We start from the raw sequence: 20,000 nt of genomic DNA on the forward strand, positions 1-20,000 counted from the left end.
CTGCTCCACGCCCATCAGCACTCGGGCCAGCAGAAACATTATATTGTTTAAACACCACAGCCCACCTGAGTGTTGTTTAAACACCACAGCCCACTTGAGTATTGTTGCTGACCATGTGCATCCCTTTTTGACCACAGTGTACTCATCTATAATGTTCAGGCAGCCTGTGGTCATGACTGTGTAAAGAGTAGACCAGACACCTTTGCTGAAGTGGCTCTGGATCTTCAGGGTTGAAGATGGAGTAGCTCTGAACTACGGCCTGCGTGCGTCTTTGGACATGTTCAGGTTAATGTTCTGCTTCCAATTTTGCTTTGTTCTTCACGTCTGTTCACCTGGGCCTGTTCAAGTTCACATCTGTCAGAGTTTCCTGCCTGTCATCGGTGCGTCCTGAGACGACCTGCACGCTCGCGGTGTCAAAAACAATAATGCAGAAAGAGCGCGTGAGTGAACGCCTGTCACATCTGAGGCTGTCCATCAGTGAGACAGCGAAGCGATTAACGCAGTGGGCCGAGCTTTCATCGCGAAGGACTTGAGATGGTTCGTCAGTAGCAGAGGGTTCGGGTGAGAAGGTGAAGAGGTGAGAGAAGTAAGGTGAGGTGAGGCGAGGTGGGGAGAAGGGAGAAAGGTGGAGCGGGGGTGGAGCGGGGTTAGTAGCAGGCCAAGAAACAAACAAACAAACAATGCCTAACTGCTTTTCTAGCGATCACAAGGTCATGGACCACAGTATCAAAACATCAAAATCTGAAGTTTGTGTTTGCAAAGCTTAGAAGTGGACCAAATGTTTGTGCGTTTTCAGTCTCCACTGTGGCCACAGCTGGAGCTCCTTTACGCTGAGCGTGGTGCACATGGTCCCTGACTTCACACGCATCTCTGTGTGTGTGTGTGTGTGTGTGTGTGTGTGTGTGTGTGTGTGTGTCCGTATTAGATCAATCACACATGTCCATATGGGATGGGGTCTCAGGTGAGGCTCCATGCCAAGAAGCAGAAGGGACGTTATTCCTGAAGGACACCCTTCCAGGGTTGCACTTGCTAACGTGGGCTGAGATGTGTTCCTCTGGAGGTGTGTAGGCGCAGCGCAGGTGCTTGGCTTAAAAACCAACAACAGCAGTAGTTTGTTTTTTTTAAAGTCATATTTATAAATGTCAGTGCACAAGGAGATGAGAGATGTGTGTGACAGCTTACCTCTCCATAAAGGAATGCAGGTGTGTGTGTGTGCTTGCATGCGTGCGTGTGTGCCTTTGACTGTATGCTGTAGGAACATCTGTGCAGTTTTTACTTTGGCCACAAACACATGCAGGTGAAAGATCAGTCACTTCAACACCTATCCTAGAAGAACAGGAGAGCAGGACCTACACAGACAAACACACACGCACACACACAAACACACACACACACACACACAGCTGGAAGGTCTGTGTTTCACTGTGGGGAAAACCCAGTAAACAGTTCTGTGTGTGTGTGTGTGTGTGTGTGTGTGTGTGTGTGTGTCCTGCTTTTAATTAGACACACTCTTGTTTGTGTAGTACACAGGTGAACATTTAGGTCACATGTCCTTACATTTGTATATAAATTCATAAATTGTATATAAATGGGTTTAACCTCCCAGAATGTTGTCAGAAGAACGCTGGTCCTCTGTCCAAAACGTCCTATTTCTTTGGAAATGCTGGACACTGTACTGACATGTTTACTTCTCCACATATTTCACTTTGCTTGCACAGCTGATGAAGGGCCTCTGTCTTAAACGTCCTGTTTCTCTGGAAACTCTGTGTACTTCACTACAATTTGACTATTTCTCTGTCTCTCTGAAAGAGATATAGATGTATATATATATATGTGTATGTACACAGTGGCGTAGGTTTTATTTCAACTTTGTGGGGGATCACTGTTCACACCACACAAACTAACACATTATGTGAGTAGTGTGGGCAGAAATTATGGCGGGTGCACATCCCCTTATCCCTGGGTTTGGAGTGTTTATGTATTTATATATAAACAACAAGTCACGGGTCAGAAAATTAATAAGAGTTAAAAACTCCTGAGACCTGTGACATAATTTACTCATAAACACTCATCACTGCTGATAAACACTCATCACTGCTGATAAACACTCATCACTGATCATAAACACTCATCACTGTTTGTGATCTGGTGGGGGAATAAGCTGAAACAAGCAAACACATGAAGACCATTAACAGATTTAAATATTTGGTATAAAATTCAAACTAGCACACCTGGGTGTTCAAGATTTTCCAGAAACATTAAAAGCTTAATATTTTGGCCCCAGGAGTGTATGTTTTATTGAACACCTTCAGACCATCAGAATTAAGGATTTGTCATTTCCGGTGTCAAGGCATTTTAATACTAATGGACACTGCATTAATGCCATATCTGCTTGCATCGCCAGTTGTTGCTATGGCAACCATTAAGTTGCTCTAAAACCCTACATACCCCCTTCACATCCTGTACATACTGCCCTTACTGCGCAGAAGTAAGGTAAGTCTCAAGAAAGTACATTTACGATTTTAATGTCATTCTAATGTAAAGACGTAATGTACAGCATCAAACATTAAACTCATTACGCAAAGGGTAAATTATGTCTGATGAGTTTTCACTGCAAGGCCTCAACTTTTAAACATCTGTTTTGGCTAATGTAAACAAGGCCCACCTCCCATAACTTCAGAAGCACAGCTGATGAAGGGCCTCTGTCTGAAACGTCCTGTTTCTCTGGAAACTCTGTGTACTTTACTACAATGTTGAATATCTCTACATCTCTCACTACAGGACACTGCACTTACTCACCTGGAAGCTGTGTGTGTGTGTGTGTGTTTGTGTGTGCTTGCCTATCTACATGTGTGTATGTGTGTGCGTGCCTGTTCGCTTGTGCGTGCATGTGTGTCTGAGTGTGTGCGTGTCTATTCACGTGTGGATGTGTGTGTGTGTGTGAGCAGACAGGTTCCCAGTCAGGACAACCCCTGGCTCACCATCACAGAGATCTGGAGATCATACAGGCAGGGAGGATCTCACACACACACACACACACACACACACACACACACACACACACACACACACATACACAGAGAGAGTTCTAACACTTGGTCCAGTCACAATATATGTTACACAATGCTCTAACAGTTACAGTTAAAATATATGAGACGGATTTACCCTCATGCTGTAACAGACGCCCCTGGCATCTGATTTATAATGTATGTTCTTACAGACAACTTCTAAAGGTGTGTGTCTGCCCCCCCCCCCCCATGCAGGTACTCTATAACTCCTCTCATTCCCCTTTTAAGAGAGTGAAAGCCCCCATATTTGAATTTTATTTCAGATAAGTGTATGTGCACAGAATAGCCTCTGTCTTATTTAAAAGTATCACTTCTTTGTGAGTTCCTAGCCCTAAACACACACACACACACACACACACACGCACACGCGCACACACACACACGCACACACACACGCGCACACACACACGCGCACACGCACGCGCACACACACGCACACACACACACACACTGAGGGCCAGATGTGCTAACATGTAGTCAAGCCTCCTTCAGTGTCATCAAAGGCGATGAATCACAAAGCGCCTACAAATGAAGACAGGAAGTCATCTTTGTGCAGGAACAAAATGTTTGCGAGCCAGTGTCTAATTGCAGTGTCTGTCCCACGCGAGCAGCGCACGACTGGCACGGACAGATGACCTCAGAGCCTTGCAGCAATTAGCGCTCGGCTGAGGCGATGTCAGCCCTCTTTGAGTCGCCTGACGTCTCCACAGAGAGTGGAGAAAAGACAGGAGACGCGGGAAAAACGCGGGAAAGACGTCCCACTGAATCTCTGAAGCAGCACACGCAAACTTCAGCGGCGTGACGTCACGTGAGACGCAGTCCTGTCGCACGGGTGAAACAGGCGAGGCCAGTGCGGCCACACCCCCTGGGCACAACCCGGGCACGCTCCCCAGGGGAACCCCGAACACCTCAGTCCTGCAGATATGGTCAGTCCTGCAGATATGGTCACACTACATATATATATATATATAAAGGCTTTGAGGTGCGTTTAAAGCTGGTCTGGGATCAGGCGTGGAGCCCAGGGAAAAGAGCAGTGTGCATGGGAATGCAGGGTAGAGTCACTCGAGAAGGCTGCGGCTACGGGTCAGAATAGCACCGAGGTCAGCGCTTTTCCCTGCACGCGCGTGCATGTGTGTGTGTGTGTGTGTGTGTGTGTGTGTGTGTGTGTGTGTGTGTGTGTGTGTGCGCGTGTGCATGTGTGTGTGTGAGTGTGTGTGAGTGTGTGTGTGTGTGTGTGTGTGTGTGTGTGTGTGTGTGTGTGTGTGAGTGTGTGTGTGTGTGTGTGTGTGTGTTCTCCATCACACAGGCTTTTAGCAGGTTGGATATCCTTTAAAGAGGTGAGTGGGGGGGGGGAGATTGAGAGGCCATGAGGCATGAAATGGACAGCCTAACACTGTGTGTGTGTGTGTGTGTGTGTGTGTGTGTGTGTGTCTAACAGTGTATGCACTACATTAGTGTTTGAATGCCTTTTATTTATTTATTTATTTATTTATTTATTTATTTATTTATTTATTTTATATTTGCAGTGACTAAACATTTGTGTCCCAGTGTGATGGATGCTTTGATTTTAAGGAATGCTGGAATTCCTACCCTGGGAAAAAAGCCCCAGTTATAATCGGTTAGGAGCGCAGACTTGTAAAGCTGTCTCCTCCAACATTACGTTCTCCTCCCACTAATCAGTAATCGGATGTTCTTAAATGACCTTTCACTTTGGACCAGTGACCTTTTGCGCTAAAGAAAGGAGAGACGGAACAGCGTAAAATCGTTTCAACTGTTGTTTAATTCCCAAATTAACTCACGGACATTTTGTAAACACTGTGCTCTGTGACATTAGAAAAACTCCGACAGGAGTGATGAAGGGTGTTGGTGGATGTGGAATAACAGCAGTTTAAGAAAACCTGGCTCAGATTCCCACAACGATCGAGGATCTTCAGTGGTGTGTCTGCGAGAGCGCGAGCTTCCTGTTTACACTGGCAGAAAATAAATCAGCACTTCCTTTTTTTTCCCTTTTATACACCTGTAAAAATATACTTTCAAAATAAATAAATATCTAAAATAAATATATGTTTTCTTAAAAAGCATAAATTAGACTAAAAAAAATTGAAATGCTTGGTAGAGGCTTTCGTCTCTGTTTTGATCATGCCGGTGTTTGAACAGAGGAGCTCCTTCAGGAGCAGTGGTTGCGCAACCCAGTACCAGTACGCTGTCCTCCATGATCCAGTAAAAGCAAATGGACGGCACAGTTCACCCAGACGGTCTGCTCCCTGACCCCGGAGATTCCAGGAGTCGGAGTCCCAAAGAATGTTCCGGAAACAGCGAGCGTCCTCCCAGGCTATTACCTTGAGACTTCTTTGCCATCCCTGCCAATCAAAACTGTCCCTGTGTTACTCTGCTATGAATAATTCTCGTGTCTTTGCATGTGATAATGAGCACAGCCCAATTGGTAGTCCAACGCGAACCGACATGTCAGTTCAGCGCCCCCTCACTCGGGGGTGTGTGTGGGGGGGGGGGGGGGGGGGCATGTGGAGGTCTTTCCTTGAGAGTGACCCTCAGCTTCCCGCCGCTACCCCACGCTGAGGGGTCACGTTCAGGCACCTGGGATCTTGGTACACGGCGGGGCTCATAACAGACGCGGAGACGTGTGGGTTGTCGGGGGTGGGGGTGAGCTCAGCTGTACCCCAGGACCTCTTTGTAAAGCTCCGGCACGCGCTCGGGGTCGACGGGCCGGGGCAGGAAGTGGGTAAAGCGCTGGTGCCTCCTGGCGCGCGCGCCGTCCCGCGCCGTCCCGTCCTTGTTGAGGGCGACGTAGTAGTGTGACCCCTTCTCACCATGGCGGTACAGGTCGGAGGAGTATGTGTTGTACCAGTTCTCCTCGAACTGCTCCCGGAAGACACACTCTGCGCTCAGCTTCTCCTGCAGGGAAGAGGAAGTGGGGGGAGGGGTGCGTGAGGTGACATAAGGAAAAACAGCAAGACAAACGGTAAGTCAAGGCCCCGAGGGCTGGAGTCCAGTACAGTTTGACAGCGTAGTGTAGTATATATATAGTATAGCACCTGCCCCCTGCTGTTTGCTACGTGTTATTGCACGTTAATATTACTGCAACTTGATACAATCGCCATTAAGTTACACATGATCGTAACAGTCACATTATCCTTCGGCGCGCTGCCAGGGGGTAGCAGGGGGAGGATGAGACGTGGCGGGGTGTCCGCGTGCTTGTGCGCACTTACCGAGCCGTAAAGCTTCCCCTTGCTGTCCATGCCCAGGTACAGCCCGCTGTCCACGCCGCGGATGCTCACGATCCCTACCGCGAGGCTGATGAATTCCAGAATGCCTGCGGGCAAAAAAAAAAAAAAAGGAAAAGAAAAAGAAAAGAACGCGTTAGTTTCCAGTCGCGCGGCGATGCGAAGAGAACGGCAGATCGCGTATTACGAATACCCCTTTCACGCGCACTGTTTACTGCCCCACTTAATCTATGACATGCGGACACATTAAACTGGGACGGTACACCTTGTATAACTGACAAAACTAAAGTAGCTGAACAAACTTTATTATACTTAAACTGCAATAATAATATACGTATTATTACTATTATTACTACTACTACTATTATTATTATTATTATTATTATTATAACACCACGAATAATGGAACATACCAAATTTGCTGTGGTCTTTCCTTGTGCCTTGGACTGTTCCGTCCGGCAGGATCTCGAGATGGTATCCCGTCCTGCAGTACAGCTGCCGCCGCCGGAGGATCCCTTTAAGGTGCGCGAGGTCCGCGGAGACTAGGTGCTCGCTGATCAACGCAGCGGGGTCCCCGGGGGGCGTGAGGAAGAAATGAGGTCCGTGTGCGAAGCTCTCCAAGCTGTGAGACAGGCTGCCGATCACCTCTCCCACTGCACCCATCCCCGCGACCCGATGCGCCCGCCGCGCTGCCACGAGGAAAAAGTTACCGACTGGAGGAGAGTCCTTTGGTTTATGTTTATCTCCGCCTGGATCTCTCTATCTCTATCTCTATCTCTATCTCTCTCGCTCTCGCTCTCTCTCTCGCTCTCTCTCCTGTTATATCCAGCACTCACTCGCACTGATGCGGTTCCTTCTGGCGCTTACAGCATGTGCTGTAAATGAACCCTTTTGGCAACGAGACTTCACCTTAAATATACTCTATATGCAAATGCCCTCTTGACATATGCAAATTGAGGCCTTTAAAGATGTCCGTTTGAAACATAACTCCTTGATCCTTTGATCCTCGTCGCAGCTTTGATGATCGGTTTCATCTACATCCCACGGTCGTCCAAGTGAAGCAGAAAATTGTTGAAGTGCGAACAGCAGAGCTGAGAGAGAGCGAGAGAGAAAAACCCCGACACGAGTCCAAAGGTTCGAAAGATCTTTGCGAAATGCACGAGAGTGCAGAAGAGTGCAGGTTATAAGGAAAACCTCGCGCGCTGTCGCAGAGATGCGCAGTGTGCAACGGCGCCGTACCGCTCCGCTCCCCGGGGTTCAAGTGTACTCGCGCGCTATAGCCGCGCGGGTAAATCACTGTAGTGCGCGACGAGGCAGGTGGAAGCCAGGGAGGAGAAAATAGAAAAGAGAGAGAGGGTGGAGCTTGCACAATAGAGAGAGAGAGAGAGAGAGAGAGAGAGAGAGACTGACTGACTGACTATATCTGTATGCAGTACCGAAACAAGTGATTTTTCCTTTCTGCGTTTTGCGGTGTCGTGTCACATCGTATAGTGACATCGTATAGTCACATCGTATAGTGACTAAAACTTTCAAGATCGATACATTTTTGTTTCAGAGGCACGGGTGACTTTTTCGCCCATAAAAGATTGTGCAAATCCAAACTTCTCGCTGTCAGCTGCTTTACGGGGCTTTGTGCTCTTTGAACGCCGTTCTCTTAATTGGGCTTTAAGTAAAGAATCAAAGATCGGGAAGATCAAAGTTTTTTAAGCCAGCGTTAGTTTTTCTTCGCAGGGAAGTTAAGAGGGGCCATTAGCACAAAGGAGAAAACCCGTTTGATGGCAAATCGCTCTGATACTGCAGGGCACGTGGTTTAGAAATTCCCCACCACTGCGTCTTATAACTTGTCTCAGGGCAGCGTTGAAAAATTAAGCGTGCGGATATGACCTCGCGCTGGTCTTTACGTGAGGGACACGATAGCGAGCGATGCCATTAAATGCCAATTGACTGCACGCAAATGAGCGCACCCGGTTAGACACGTAAGTCATTTATCAACGGCCCTCTCGGGTGACGCGTTCCCCCACACGGTTTCCCCGAGCTCATTTGTATTTATGGTTTCGTGAAATACCTCAGAACAAAATCAATGCCGCCAGCTAACTAAGAATCAATCCACGCGCGCGGCGGATCGATCATGAGCAATAGAGATGTCAGTTACTTGCCAAATCGCGTGACACCGATGGCAGTAGATGAATTGTTCTCGGGGTCAATAGTAAACGTGTGGTGTTTTGAATAATTGTTCATTACCTTTCGTGAAAAAAAAAGGTTCACGAATACCGAAATCGTACAAAGGAACAGATGCGCGCTCTAAATATAGTCGTAATGGCTTTACAAGGCAAGCGTGTGATGTTCAGAGCGCATGACAGTACCTGTTCTGAACTGGGGGTACATCATACTTTTTTTTTCTGTGCTCAGAGAGTGAGCAAATCTAACGTTTGAACAAAAGGAGAAAATACCCGAGGCTGATTGTTCCTGACTTTGAAATCCTCGAGACAAAACATTCTTATGTTTAAGGGAATATTCGAAATATTCGAAAGTTCTGAGTTCCGGCGTGAGGTTTCATTCAGATTTTTTCAAAGCTTCGAAGGCAACAGAAAGCTCGAGTTAATCATCTACGTTGCCATAAAGTTTGTAATCTGTAGCATCCTCAAGCGCTCGCGCATGTTTTGGATTCGGGTTCAAACACGCGCTTTGAGTAAACGCGACTGGGGAGTCTGGAACGGCGTGCGCCATATCTCGCGATAAGCGAGAACCAAATTCTCCCCGAATTCATTCACAGCAATGGCCGCTCTGCGCAGAATAGGGGCGATTTTGAGCACGTCCAGGGTCTGGACCGCTCCTCGACACGACCTGTTCGGACCGAAGGCGGCGAATATCCGTTATCGCAGGATGAGAGCTGCCGTCGGGCTCGGTGTAGTCGCAGCCGGAGGCGCCGCGATCTACTTGTGTTACCGGCAGACCGGCGCGGAGCACGGAGCGCTACAGAGCCGAGTCAACAGCCGGGCCCTGCTCCCGTCCCTGCCCGCTGTAGCGGCCAAGGAGAAGGTACGAAGCTTAACATAGCCACGTATAGGCGGCTTTCAGAAACGTTATACCTACGAAGGGGGACTCTTAACGCTCGTGTTAGATTTTCAGCTCAAAGTGATACGAACCAAGACCAGCTCCGCTCGTCGTCAAGCATCGGTTATTTTGCTTTTATTAAAGACATCACTGACATAGCAGAATCGTCCTAAAATCGCTTTACTGCGTGCAATGGAACTGTCGCTGGGTCGTTCCACGCGGGGACAGCGCTGAACGGATACCGCGACAGAGCGAGATCGACCGACCGGCGCAAATGACCGCCAGGCTGTTGCCTGCAGTGATGCGCGGGCATCTCCACGTCGCGGGGTTAAGAAATCGTTGCATGTCGTGCTACAGCGAAGAGTCACTAAACGTAACCGGCAGCTGCTGCATCTGCGATTTTTCCCCCTTTGGTAAAATGTCAGTGGGGCGCGCGACGTTGTGGTCAGCATTTTTCGTTTAGCAAAAGTTGTGTTTTCATGTTACGCTAGAATGTTATGCTAGATTTCGTCTTGTCCTCCTGTTTTTTTTTTTTGTCTTTTATGTTGGTTTGCCACTTCAAAGGAGGCTTGTAACTAATCTTTGTTCTTCGACTATTGTGGGTGAATGCGGATGAAAGACGTTTAGTGTTTTGAAGTGTGGCGCGTTTACAAACTTTATTCAGTTCTTTAATGTGTCAAATGCCCTTTACGCGTTATTGTGTTGTATTGTGTCACGATTTCAGAACAAACACACGATAGAACGCTAACATGTTTTAAATACAACATATTTTTCTTTGTTCTTAAGGTAGGCCTTCGGAAAGAGATGTCGAAAAAATAAAAATACTGATTTTTTTTTTCTCTTCATGTTTCGATTTTCCACACAACACTACGGTCCGATTGCTACTGGAACCGAGACTCTGAGTGGACATTTGGCCTCGGTAACGACACAGTGGCGAGGTTACAACGCACTCGGCTGGCCGCTGGTTACCGTAAACTCAGCACGCCCTGAAACGTCAAATGATGCTTATATGCAAACACGCGGAAATATTTTCCTCCTCTGCTCTGGTATTTCTCAGGGCATGGACTTTTTATAACCGCGAGGCTGCGACGTAATTTTGCAATCCAGTTCGTTAGCTCGTTCCTTTTTTAAAAGTGGGGAGGCGTGTGAGGCTTTTCTGGAAATACACGAAGAGCAAGTTCTAAATACTTTGCATCATATTTTGGTAACATCTTAAATCCCTAAAGCGCGCTCGTGTTTGTCCGCCCCTTGTTCCGCGCGCCACCGGTTGTCGGTGCGCTGTAGGCTGAGCCGCTGGACTTGGAGGATGACGGCGGAGTCTACATGTCGTCTCACGAGCATCGCTTTCGCCTGTTCAGCTCTGTGGAGTACGGGGGACAGCTGTACATGACCCCGCAGAACTTCATCGAGTCGGTCACCATGAGCGAGCCTCGGCGTGAGTACCGGCCCCCGAACAGCGTTTGCTCAAGGTCTTCCTCATCTCGAGATCTTCCTCACCTTGAAGTACTTGCTGGCTGTTCAGACGCACTGTTGTTTAAACAGGCTGTCCAAGAGTTAGGCACGAACGGTAGAATACGCTCGTGCACAGCGAGAGCTGCGTTAGGCGCTCGGGCTCACGGGTTCCCAGCACGAGACCCTCGTGCTCTGCTCCAGCTCGCGTGACGAAGACGGTGAAGCTAAATTCGCCTTTCGTTAGTTTGGAGCTGGGAAGAAATTAGTTGAGAGCTGGATTGGGAATCTAAAATAAATCCTCGAATTCCCACCCGTGGACAGCTAAGGCCCTTAGCCTACAGTTTTCTCTTATTCTATATGTTTTCTTTGATGTCCACTTACAACGTCTTTCGGACGTTCCAGAACAATAAATTAATAATTAATTTTTACAGGCCATTTTCAGCCTCTGTTTAACCCTGATTAAATATGCAGTATCTGCATGGCTACGTATAAGTCTTGAGAACTGCGGTGTAAGTGGGCGGGGCTAAACCGCCGTGGTCCGAATGGGCAGAGATATGTAAAAGCGTTTAAAGAGCGCTGCTACTGTACTGACGCTCCGAAGACCCTACAGTACCATACTGGAACTAGTGTCCCAAGCGTGCTACAGGAACCGTGAGCCATACACAGGTGTGTGCCAGGGCATAGTGTGTTTGTTAGAGGAACGCGGACGGAAACTTAAGGGTACTGAGAGCCTTTTCCGGCGCTGTTGGTGGACTTAGCAGGCACAAAAGGCCAGCCTGACCAAGTCCTGGTTTTAGATGTTGCAATACATACTGTCCTGTTGTGCTGGGTCTCTAGTACCTGCTAAACATGGCATCACATGTAATTCTGGTGCCGGGGGGTTGATTTCTTGATTCCAAAGGTATGAAGGCAGTTTGATGTGTATTTGTGTAGAGAATTCTGTAAAAACAAATCTCTAGATGCTGCATATGGAATTGGTCATGCTAATGTTGTCTAACAAATTCACATGTTCTCTCTCTCTCTCTCTCTCTCTCTCTCTCTGTCTCTCTCCCCGTTATCCATATCATCGTCATCACAACCAGATAAAAAGCCATGGAGATCCCTCACTAAACAGGTCTGTTAAAAGGGGGGAACCCCCTTTTCCTCTCTTCCTGCTCACAGCTCCAACGTGCAGGCAAACGTCTTCATTCAGAGTAGCCGAATGAGCCGCTGGAAGTGGCCACTGTCATATACAGAGTGTGCGCGAAGTGTGTGTGCGGAGTGTGTGTGGAGTGTGCCAGCGAACGTGTACGCTAAAGAAAGTAACACAACAAATGTGTCCACTTTAAAGAAACATCAGTCACCTGTATGTCTAATCTCCATGTCCTCGGAACAGGAGCTGGAGAAGATCCTGTCGGACACTCCTCCCGTGTGGAAAGGAACCTCCAAACTCTTCCGGAACCTGCGGGAGCGAGGTAAGGTTCTAGCGGCTTCCCCAGCAGGGATGCTGGTCACCGTCCCAGTCCAGCAGTCGAGTCCCAGTATCACACAGAGCTGGAGAGTTGTCACCGGTGTCAGCTGGACGTTTGTGTGTGGACATTAGCGCTTCCTGCTTATTACTGCCGTGCGTGACTTGACTTCTAATAATAACATATCTGGACTTGTCTGTTGGGTAGCAGCCTGTAATCTGTATCGCTCTCTCTTGCTCTCTCTCTCTCTCTCTCTCTCTTTCTCTCTGTCCCTCTCGCTCTTGCTCTCTCTCTCTCTCTCTCTCTCTCGCTCTCTCTCTCTCTCTCTCTCTCTCTCTCTCCTTGTCTCTAGGAGCTAGCAACGCTTTTGCATGCCAATTTGAAAAAATTAAATTACACTCAAAAGAAGGCCAAATAAAGAAATAAATAAATATACAACTGTAAGAAAGACTGTTGGTGAGAGAGATGCGCTTAAAATGTCGGCTGCCGTCCGTAGATTGTAGCAGCACGTAATGATTTCCCCACAGTGATAATTATACACGCGCTGTCTGTAACCTCAGCGAGACCTGCTAAAGAGAGTCTGCCTGAGTTCTGGTCTTTCCCCCTCGTGCTCATAATGAGTATTATTGTGTGTTATTATACAGGCAGCACTGTAATTTGGCGTTGGTGCGTTATGTTGTTGTCTTGACCGACGTTAAGCTGCGGCGTGTGTGCACGGAGTCGGTGCGGTCGCCGCGGTCATGACCGAATCAGAGTTAGCGGACTGAAGTTTCCAGGGGAGGATACACGCAGGATGTGAGGGTACCGTGGGGAGGTTTAACCCTTTCCAGAATGCCGTCACACACCTTTCTGTCTGTGTTTCTGTCTGTAGTGTGGTGGTGCTGCCCGGTCATGGGGAATGAACACGTTCCACAACTTAACTGGGAACCGGGAGCTCTAGAAGGAAAAACGATGAGGATCACGTGTCATTTTTAACGAGTCCGTTTATGACAAAATAGACAGTGTAATATGCAAAACGTGATAATATTGATAATAGTGAATAGAATATACACTTCACAGTAGGCTTAAGCTAAAATGAAAGTGAAGTTAAAACTGAACAAAGCATAATTGTGTGTGTGTGTGTGTGTGTGTGTGTGTGTATAGAATGCTCTCTGCCTGACATGCACAAATGTGAGGCCTTTCTTTTATTGGACTCTAGAGGATGATTCAAATAATATCATTACAAACAAACCTTAGAAGTGATAGAATGGTTCATTCTGTCAAACAAAGATGTTCGTAGGTTAGCTGGAGGTCATACTAGGAAAGGTCACGGCTGCACCTGCGCTATCCTGGACTGAACGGAGTGGGAGACATGACACCCTTTTATCCCGGGAGCTCCGGAAAAAAATAAAAACACTGTTATTGAATCGGCATATTACATATGTAAGAATGCTCTCAAAAAACTTTAACTACTCGAATTGAACACATTCTCTGTAGAAATCGCTTCGTTGCTGCTCGCTAATGTCAGCAAAGATCCCAGACACGGCCCGAGGAAGATGCCTCGGAGTGAAACGTCTCCTGCTGAAGGCGGGACAGCCACGCTGCACTTTTAGAACCTTTGAGAATCCTTCCGCAGAGATTTTGTGAGGTCCTGTCACTGGGAGCTTACACCAAGGCCTCAACACGCCCTCAGACCCAAACATACCGTGTTATCTTTACCTTGGACGGCAGCCATGATGGAAGATGGTGATGTAAGAGCTGCATTAGGGGCCGCCGCATGGTAGCGCTTGTTCTAAGGTTTAATGCATTGATGCACCTACTGATTAGCACAGTGAGAAGTATGCGAAGGAGAGAGACCCCAGATTAGCAATGGGGCTCTAGAATTTTAACTCATAACCACTTATATGGGGTAGTTCTAGAGGCTTTAACCCATAACTACTTCCGTTGGATAGTTCTAAAGCTTTTAACCCATAACCACTCATATGGGGTAGTTCTATAGCCTTTAACCCATCACCATTTCCATGGGGTAATTCTATAGCCTTTAACCCATCACCACTTCCATGGGGGAGGTCTAGAACGTTCTAGCCCGTAACCACTGCTATGGAGTAGTTCTAGAACTTTAGAAACTGATCAGGCTGAATGGGATTCTGGGAATTCCTGACGAATTTGCCGGTGTGTGTGTGTGTGTTTCAAGTTTCAAGTTTGGTTTATTTGTCACATACATAGTCATACACAGTATAACTCGCAGTGAAATGGTGCTCTGAGAGAGTGCTCTGTCCAAACTGAGGAGAAAAAACAGGGGTGCATAAAGAAATATATATCTATATATATACAAAATATATTAACAATGTATGTACAGTATATGTATAGTATGTTTATATACACAACGTACAATGTATATATGGATATGTATATATGTATGTACACAATGTACAGTTCCATCTTACAATTGAACATATTTACAGTTACATGTTACATGGTGGTGGTGGTCCCCACAGTTTATCAGTTTCCCTGATTCAGGGCCCGAATGGCCTGTGGGAAGAAGCTCCTCTGGGTGTTTGTGTGAATGAACTGCACCTAGAGCATCAGATTCTGTTCCTGCAGGTGTGAAGATACTCTCCACGAACACTTGGATCTGTCACCCAGAACTATCTGTTCTGCTGTCTACACACAGACACACACACACACACACACACACACACACACACACACACCTCTTCTCTTTACAAATCCTCAAGAGCTTCCCTCTTCTCTCTCACTTTGAGTTTGTCTCTTAGTTTTCTTTCTTTATCTTTTCTCTCTCGCTCTCTGTCTCTCTTTCTCTCTCTCCCTCTCTCGCTCTCTCTCTCTGTCTCTCTGAGAGGGACAGCTCCTCATTAACACAGCATGTACCCCTGAGTCTTGCTTGTCCTCTCCTTCTGACTGCAGCCTCTCAGAAACCCCTACCTCCCTGCCGCAGGTTTACTGAGCCCCTGCGTTTGGGCCAGTAATGGGTCTACTGGGCCCTGTGTGTGGGCTGGTCTAGGTTCTGTCTGGACCCGGTGTGTGGGCTGGTCTTGGTTCTGTCGGGCTCCGGTGTGTGGGCTGGAGCCAGACCCTTTTTAGATCTTATCGCCATGACAGCAGGGATTACTCACCGCCGTCTGAGGACAGCACAAAAAAACGCACCGCCCAGCCCCGCCCGGCCCCGTCCGCCTGTATCCGCGAGACCCCCGGGCTTTGAGAACCAGTAAACATTTTAATCCGGCCTTCAGACGGGCCGCCTGCTGGTGCTCCCGGTTGAGATGGGGCATGAGGGGAGGGGGAGGAGGAGGAGGGAGAGGAAGGGCGTGGGGTGTAGACCATTTGGGGGCTGTTAGTGTGATACTGTACATTAGCGGCACACATGTGACCCTTTGATCTTCCCCTACAGGGATCATCGCTTACACAGAGTATCTTTTCCTGCTCTGCATCCTGACAAGTGAGTAGAAGCCCCCCCCCTCTCTCTCTCTCTCTCTCTCTCTCTCTCTCTCTCTCTCTCTCTCTCTCTCTCTCTCTCTCAGAATTGTACTGAAGTCCTGTTTCTCTGGAAACTTTGTGTATTTCAGTACAGTTTTGAATATTGAATCTGTCTACCTACCTACCTAAGTTATATCTCACTTTAGCTCAGGCCTCTGTCCTGTTGCTTCCTCTCTGTCTCTCTCTCTCTCTCTCTCTCTCTCTCTCTCTCTCTCTCTGTCTCTCTGTCTCTCTCTCTATGTCTCTCTGTCTCTCTCTCTATGTCTCTCTGTCTCTCTCTCTCTCTGTCTCTCTCTCTGTGTCTGTCTCTGTCTCTCTCTGTCTCTCTCTCTCTCTCTCTCTCTGTCTCTCTCTCTGTGTCTGTCTGTCTGTCTCTCTCTCTCTCTCTCTCTCTCTCTCTCTCTCTCTCTCTCTCACTCCCTCATCCTTTCTTTCTCTCTCAGTCTCACTGTTACAAATGTATCATTTCCAAAGTCCCAGCCTTATCAGTGCCAGGGTTTACAGTGTACCGGACCCAGACTGGCCCACACGCCCCATACGCTCGTCTGAGACAAACAGAGACAGATGAACAGACACAGAAGAGTGAAAGTGGAAAAGAGGGACCCTTAAAGGCAGATAGTCACCAGAAACTGCAGAGTCAGGGGTCACGGCCCGCCGGCGGGTCGCAGTGTGAAATGGGAGAGGCCCCAGAAGAGTGTGTCGCAGTGGTGAAGGAGCATGAGCGACTGCTGTGACCTCACGTCCACGTAAAGTGGACAGACGGTTAAGACACGGAGGCCAAGGCTGCGTACACACACAGTCTACAGACAGATGTGTGTGTGTGTGTGTGTGTGTTTAATACGCGTGCGTAAGTTTAGTTTTGGTGTTTGTGCAGTCGCTTTTTGGATTGCACGTTGCTGGGGTTACGCTGCGCGTGTCATCGCCGTCTCCCACCGCTACGATGCACTTCAATCGGCACCCCGGCCAGAGCACGCCGTTCCCATGGCAACACGGCAGCCATGGAGACGTGCGGGCCCTTAGCAAAGTTCAAACACACACCTGGGGAAAGTGATTAAAGGAACAGGTTGCAGGCTCCAAGCAGGGAGGGGACACCGTAGACACACTCGACAAAACCCCAGGGGGTGGGGGGTATTCGAAACTGGGGGGGTTTAGTCAGAAGTGGCATTTTTATCAAGTTTGTTCATTTTAACTTTGCGCAAACATGGTTCAAGTGTTTTCTGTTACAGAACAGGCAAAAATATCTCTGACCCTCTGAAACATATTGCCGCTGGAAAGTGTCCACGGTGGTATTTGTGGGGGGGGCTTCTAGTTGACCAGCCATCTAATAGCTCGTAGTCCAGTAGTGTTGTTTCACCTTTCATGTCTCTATATTTTCCCACCCAGGTCCTCATGTTTTTGAATGTTATAGACACAGAACAGAGGGAATATAATTGAATTCTAGAATGCTTGATGAACAGTGGATATAAAGCTTGATTCTAGAATGCTTGGTGAGGTTCTAGAATCTGGTTTCCATGCCTCGCTTGTCTCTCTTCTCAGAGCCCCATGCCGGCTTTAAAATCGCCTTCAACATGTTCGACGCCGATGGTAACCAGATGGTGGACAAGCGCGAGTTTCTAGTGGTGAGACAACACACGTCTTTCAGCCATTAAACATCTGGTTCTGAATCTGACCCTCAGTTCACCTAAAGCAGTAGGCTGTGTCCCTTGGGTTGGGTTCAGACAGGTTTGGGAAGGATGACTAGGCCTAGACCTATCACAGTTAGTCCTCCAGAACCAGAACCTAGACTAAGGCCTGCTAGAACTTCTTCTGGTGTTTTATTCAGCATCAGTTTATTTCCATTTGGAATTTCTTTAGAGAAAAGTATTTTGAATGCATCGCTCAGATGACTGATTCATTTATGAATAGATTTGATTTAATTGGTTACTGATTGGCGAGCGTCTCATGTGGTGTCCTCTCCCTCTCCCCAGCTCCAGGAGATCTTCAGGAAGAAGAATGAGAAGAGAGGGAGGAAAGGTGACACAGAGAAGTCGGCTCAGCTGGTAAGAAGGCACAGGGATGGGCTCCACGTATGGGAGTCGGTGGGTAGGTCTGCTAGGTCAGCCGTGCTGGGCAGACCCATCCTGAGTGAGAGGAACCAGACGATGGTGTTGGTGAGAAGATGGGTGTTGAGTCACTAAATGGGTGTTGGATAGGTGATGGGATTGGTAGGTTAGAATCATGGTTTGTTGGGTTAGGAGGTAGGTTTGTTGGGTTAGAATCATGGTTTGTTGGGTTAGAAGCTGGATTTGTTGGGTTAGACTATACAGAAGATGAGCACTAGACTAACTTCTGATTGTCTACCCAGATGATGTTCTATAGACCTACGAGTTGCGCAGTGTTTAGTGACTTTAGAGTTTGTTGGCCTGAGGAGTCAGAGAGGGAGCCAAAATGGCCCCCAGATGATGTGTAGTGTCCATCAGGTATAGGATCCAGAATGGCTGCAGTTCACCAGTATTTCATGGTTGGATGACACCTCCCATGAACAGATGGTCTACGGCCATGTAAACATGAGACTCTAGGGAGGAGACACAAGATACTACACACACGCATGCGCACAAGGCATGGAATTTCACTTTGACTGAAGAATGTTGTTTAAACTGATAAAAATCCCAAACAAGTGGTTTTTTTTTTTCTTGGTTATTTTACAGTAAAGAGAGCAGTACCTCTTGTTGGGCGTGTTCATATTTTCTCACCATGGTAACCTGTATCAGTGGAATCATGGTTTGCTGAATGAATATTTTCACTGTTATTGTAAGGATATTGTGACACACACACACACACACACACACACACACACACACACACACACAAGCATCCTTACCATTATTTTCAGTTTATTATTAACATCACAGAATAAAAGTGACCAGCTGGCACGCTTTTCCCTGCTATAATCGGACTGTTGTGATACAGTGGCATTGCGAAAAAAAGTAATTGTTCTCATGCAAGCCAGGGAGCTTATAGCGTCTGTCCAAGAGAAAAGGAGTGTAAATATTTCTCTTTTCTGGTCCAGCCACTTCCTGTCTCTGCTTGTTCTAACATGTGTTCCTCTTCTTCCTCTCTAACTCTTCCTCTTCCTCTTCCCCTCCGAATGCCCCCCCTACCCCCCCCACCCGTGCCCGGGGTAGAGCATGCAGCTTTATGGATATCAGGTCGCCCCCGTCAACAGCGTACGTATCTGTCCCCCTGCCAGCACTTCGCCCTTTGATCTTTGACCCGTGCGCGTGTGTTAGAGGTGGAATGGCGGATGGATGCTTTCTGGGAAGTGGAACGGTGGGGTGGGGGTCAGCCAAGCGGAGAGAGTGCTCCGTCACTTGAGAGCATTGAGGGTGCTTGTGAGATCGGAGAGGGAGCATAGATGCGATCACAGTAGTAGCTCAGTGGTGAAGGTGCTGGAGGAGTAATCAGAAGGTTGCCAGTTCAAGTCCCGCCACTGTTGGGCCCCTGAGCAAGACCCTTAACCCTCAATTAACTAAGTTGTGTTTAGTCATAACTGTAGGTTGCTTTGGATAAAAGCATCAGTTAAATGTCCTGAAAAGAGTCCTGACTACAAAGCCAGTAGATGTTTTGACCATATCAGGCAAATTTTATTTGGATTGATTTTTTTTTTTTTTAAACAGTAACAAGTCCATTCCAAACTTCATCAGCGGTGGGTGGTGGGTTTGGGTGGGTTCGGGGTGGGTCAGGGACATGGCTGTACTGACGCACTAAGAGGAACTGTGCCTGTAAATGTGTTTTCTATTGAGCCAAAACAGGAGTGTTTCAAAAGCACTTAGTCTAACTCCATGACCTTACATCCTCCACCCACCCAGGCAGGCAGGCCAGGCTGGTGGTCCCTCTGGGATGTTTGCACAAAGAGGCTTCACCTCTCAAAGTGTAGGGTGGGAAAGAGAGAGTGTGGAAAAGGATCTGTGTGTGACGTGGGGGGAGAGAAGGAGAGAGAGAGAAATGTTTTAGTCTAATCTAACCACTGTGGGAAGCATTTAATTAATTGTCTTACATTATACATAATCAGAATATCTTAAAATCTTATATATTATTATTATATCTTTGTGTCTTACAGCACAGAGAGGTAATGTCATAAATTATAATTATATCTCATAAACTTCACCGTGAGGTAACGTCTTAAATGATATATTATCAATATTTCTCATAGTCTCAGAGCACTATGAGGTAACATCTTACATTATACGTTATCAAATATATCTCGCAATCTTTTGGCA

The 20,000-nt window shown here is 47.4% G+C and overlaps 2 protein-coding genes across 8 annotated transcripts in view; one reads left to right on the forward strand and one right to left on the reverse strand.

Annotated features, from left to right (window-relative positions):
* Window positions 1-4,868: 4,868 nt before the first annotated feature.
* Window positions 4,869-7,613, reverse strand: fgf20a (fibroblast growth factor 20a). The gene is made up of 3 exons (XM_035530141.2): window positions 6,724-7,613; window positions 6,296-6,399; window positions 4,869-5,981 (listed from the first exon to the last, which is right to left on the reverse strand). The coding sequence occupies exons 1-3, from the start codon at window positions 6,971-6,973 to the stop codon at window positions 5,736-5,738; spliced, it is 600 nt and encodes a 199-aa protein (XP_035386034.1). The 5' UTR covers window positions 6,974-7,613; the 3' UTR covers window positions 4,869-5,735.
* Window positions 7,614-9,030: 1,417 nt separating this feature from the next.
* Window positions 9,031-20,000, forward strand: part of micu3a (mitochondrial calcium uptake 3a) — a 19,835-nt gene continuing 8,865 nt past the window's right edge. For 2 of the 7 annotated variants that reach the window (XM_035530235.2, XM_081714222.1), the window contains exons 1-8: window positions 9,036-9,349; window positions 10,649-10,799; window positions 11,899-11,930; window positions 12,192-12,270; window positions 15,656-15,703; window positions 17,278-17,360; window positions 17,709-17,780; window positions 18,906-18,947. In XM_035530235.2, the coding sequence (XP_035386128.1) occupies window positions 9,086-9,349; window positions 10,649-10,799; window positions 11,899-11,930; window positions 12,192-12,270; window positions 15,656-15,703; window positions 17,278-17,360; window positions 17,709-17,780; window positions 18,906-18,947 (771 nt within the window). In that variant the 5' untranslated portion in view covers window positions 9,036-9,085. Of the gene's footprint in view, window positions 9,350-10,648; window positions 10,800-11,898; window positions 11,931-12,191; window positions 12,271-15,655; window positions 15,704-17,277; window positions 17,361-17,708; window positions 17,781-18,905; window positions 18,948-20,000 lie in introns of all 7 variants that reach the window. The other 5 variants (XM_081714223.1, XM_035530236.2, XM_035530237.2 and 2 more) reach the window with 5 other exon arrangements.

Source organism: Electrophorus electricus, chromosome 5, assembly GCF_041902795.1.
Source record: "Electrophorus electricus isolate QZ-2024a chromosome 5, ASM4190279v1, whole genome shotgun sequence".
NCBI lineage: Eukaryota > Metazoa > Chordata > Actinopteri > Gymnotiformes > Gymnotidae > Electrophorus > Electrophorus electricus.

What these genes read in the sequence shown, in the direction of transcription:
- fgf20a (XM_035530141.2), bottom strand. Translation starts at nt 6,973, where the DNA reads ATGGGTGCAGTGGGAGAGGTGATCGGCAGCCTGTCTCACAGCTTGGAG. An exon ending in GAAAGACCACAGCAAATTTG is followed by an intron (nt 6,400 to 6,723) that starts GTATGTTCCATT and finishes TTTTGCCCGCAG; the next exon opens with GCATTCTGGAATTCATCAGC. An exon ending in AGGGGAAGCTTTACGGCTCG is followed by an intron (nt 5,982 to 6,295) that starts GTAAGTGCGCAC and finishes TCTTCCCTGCAG; the next exon opens with GAGAAGCTGAGCGCAGAGTG.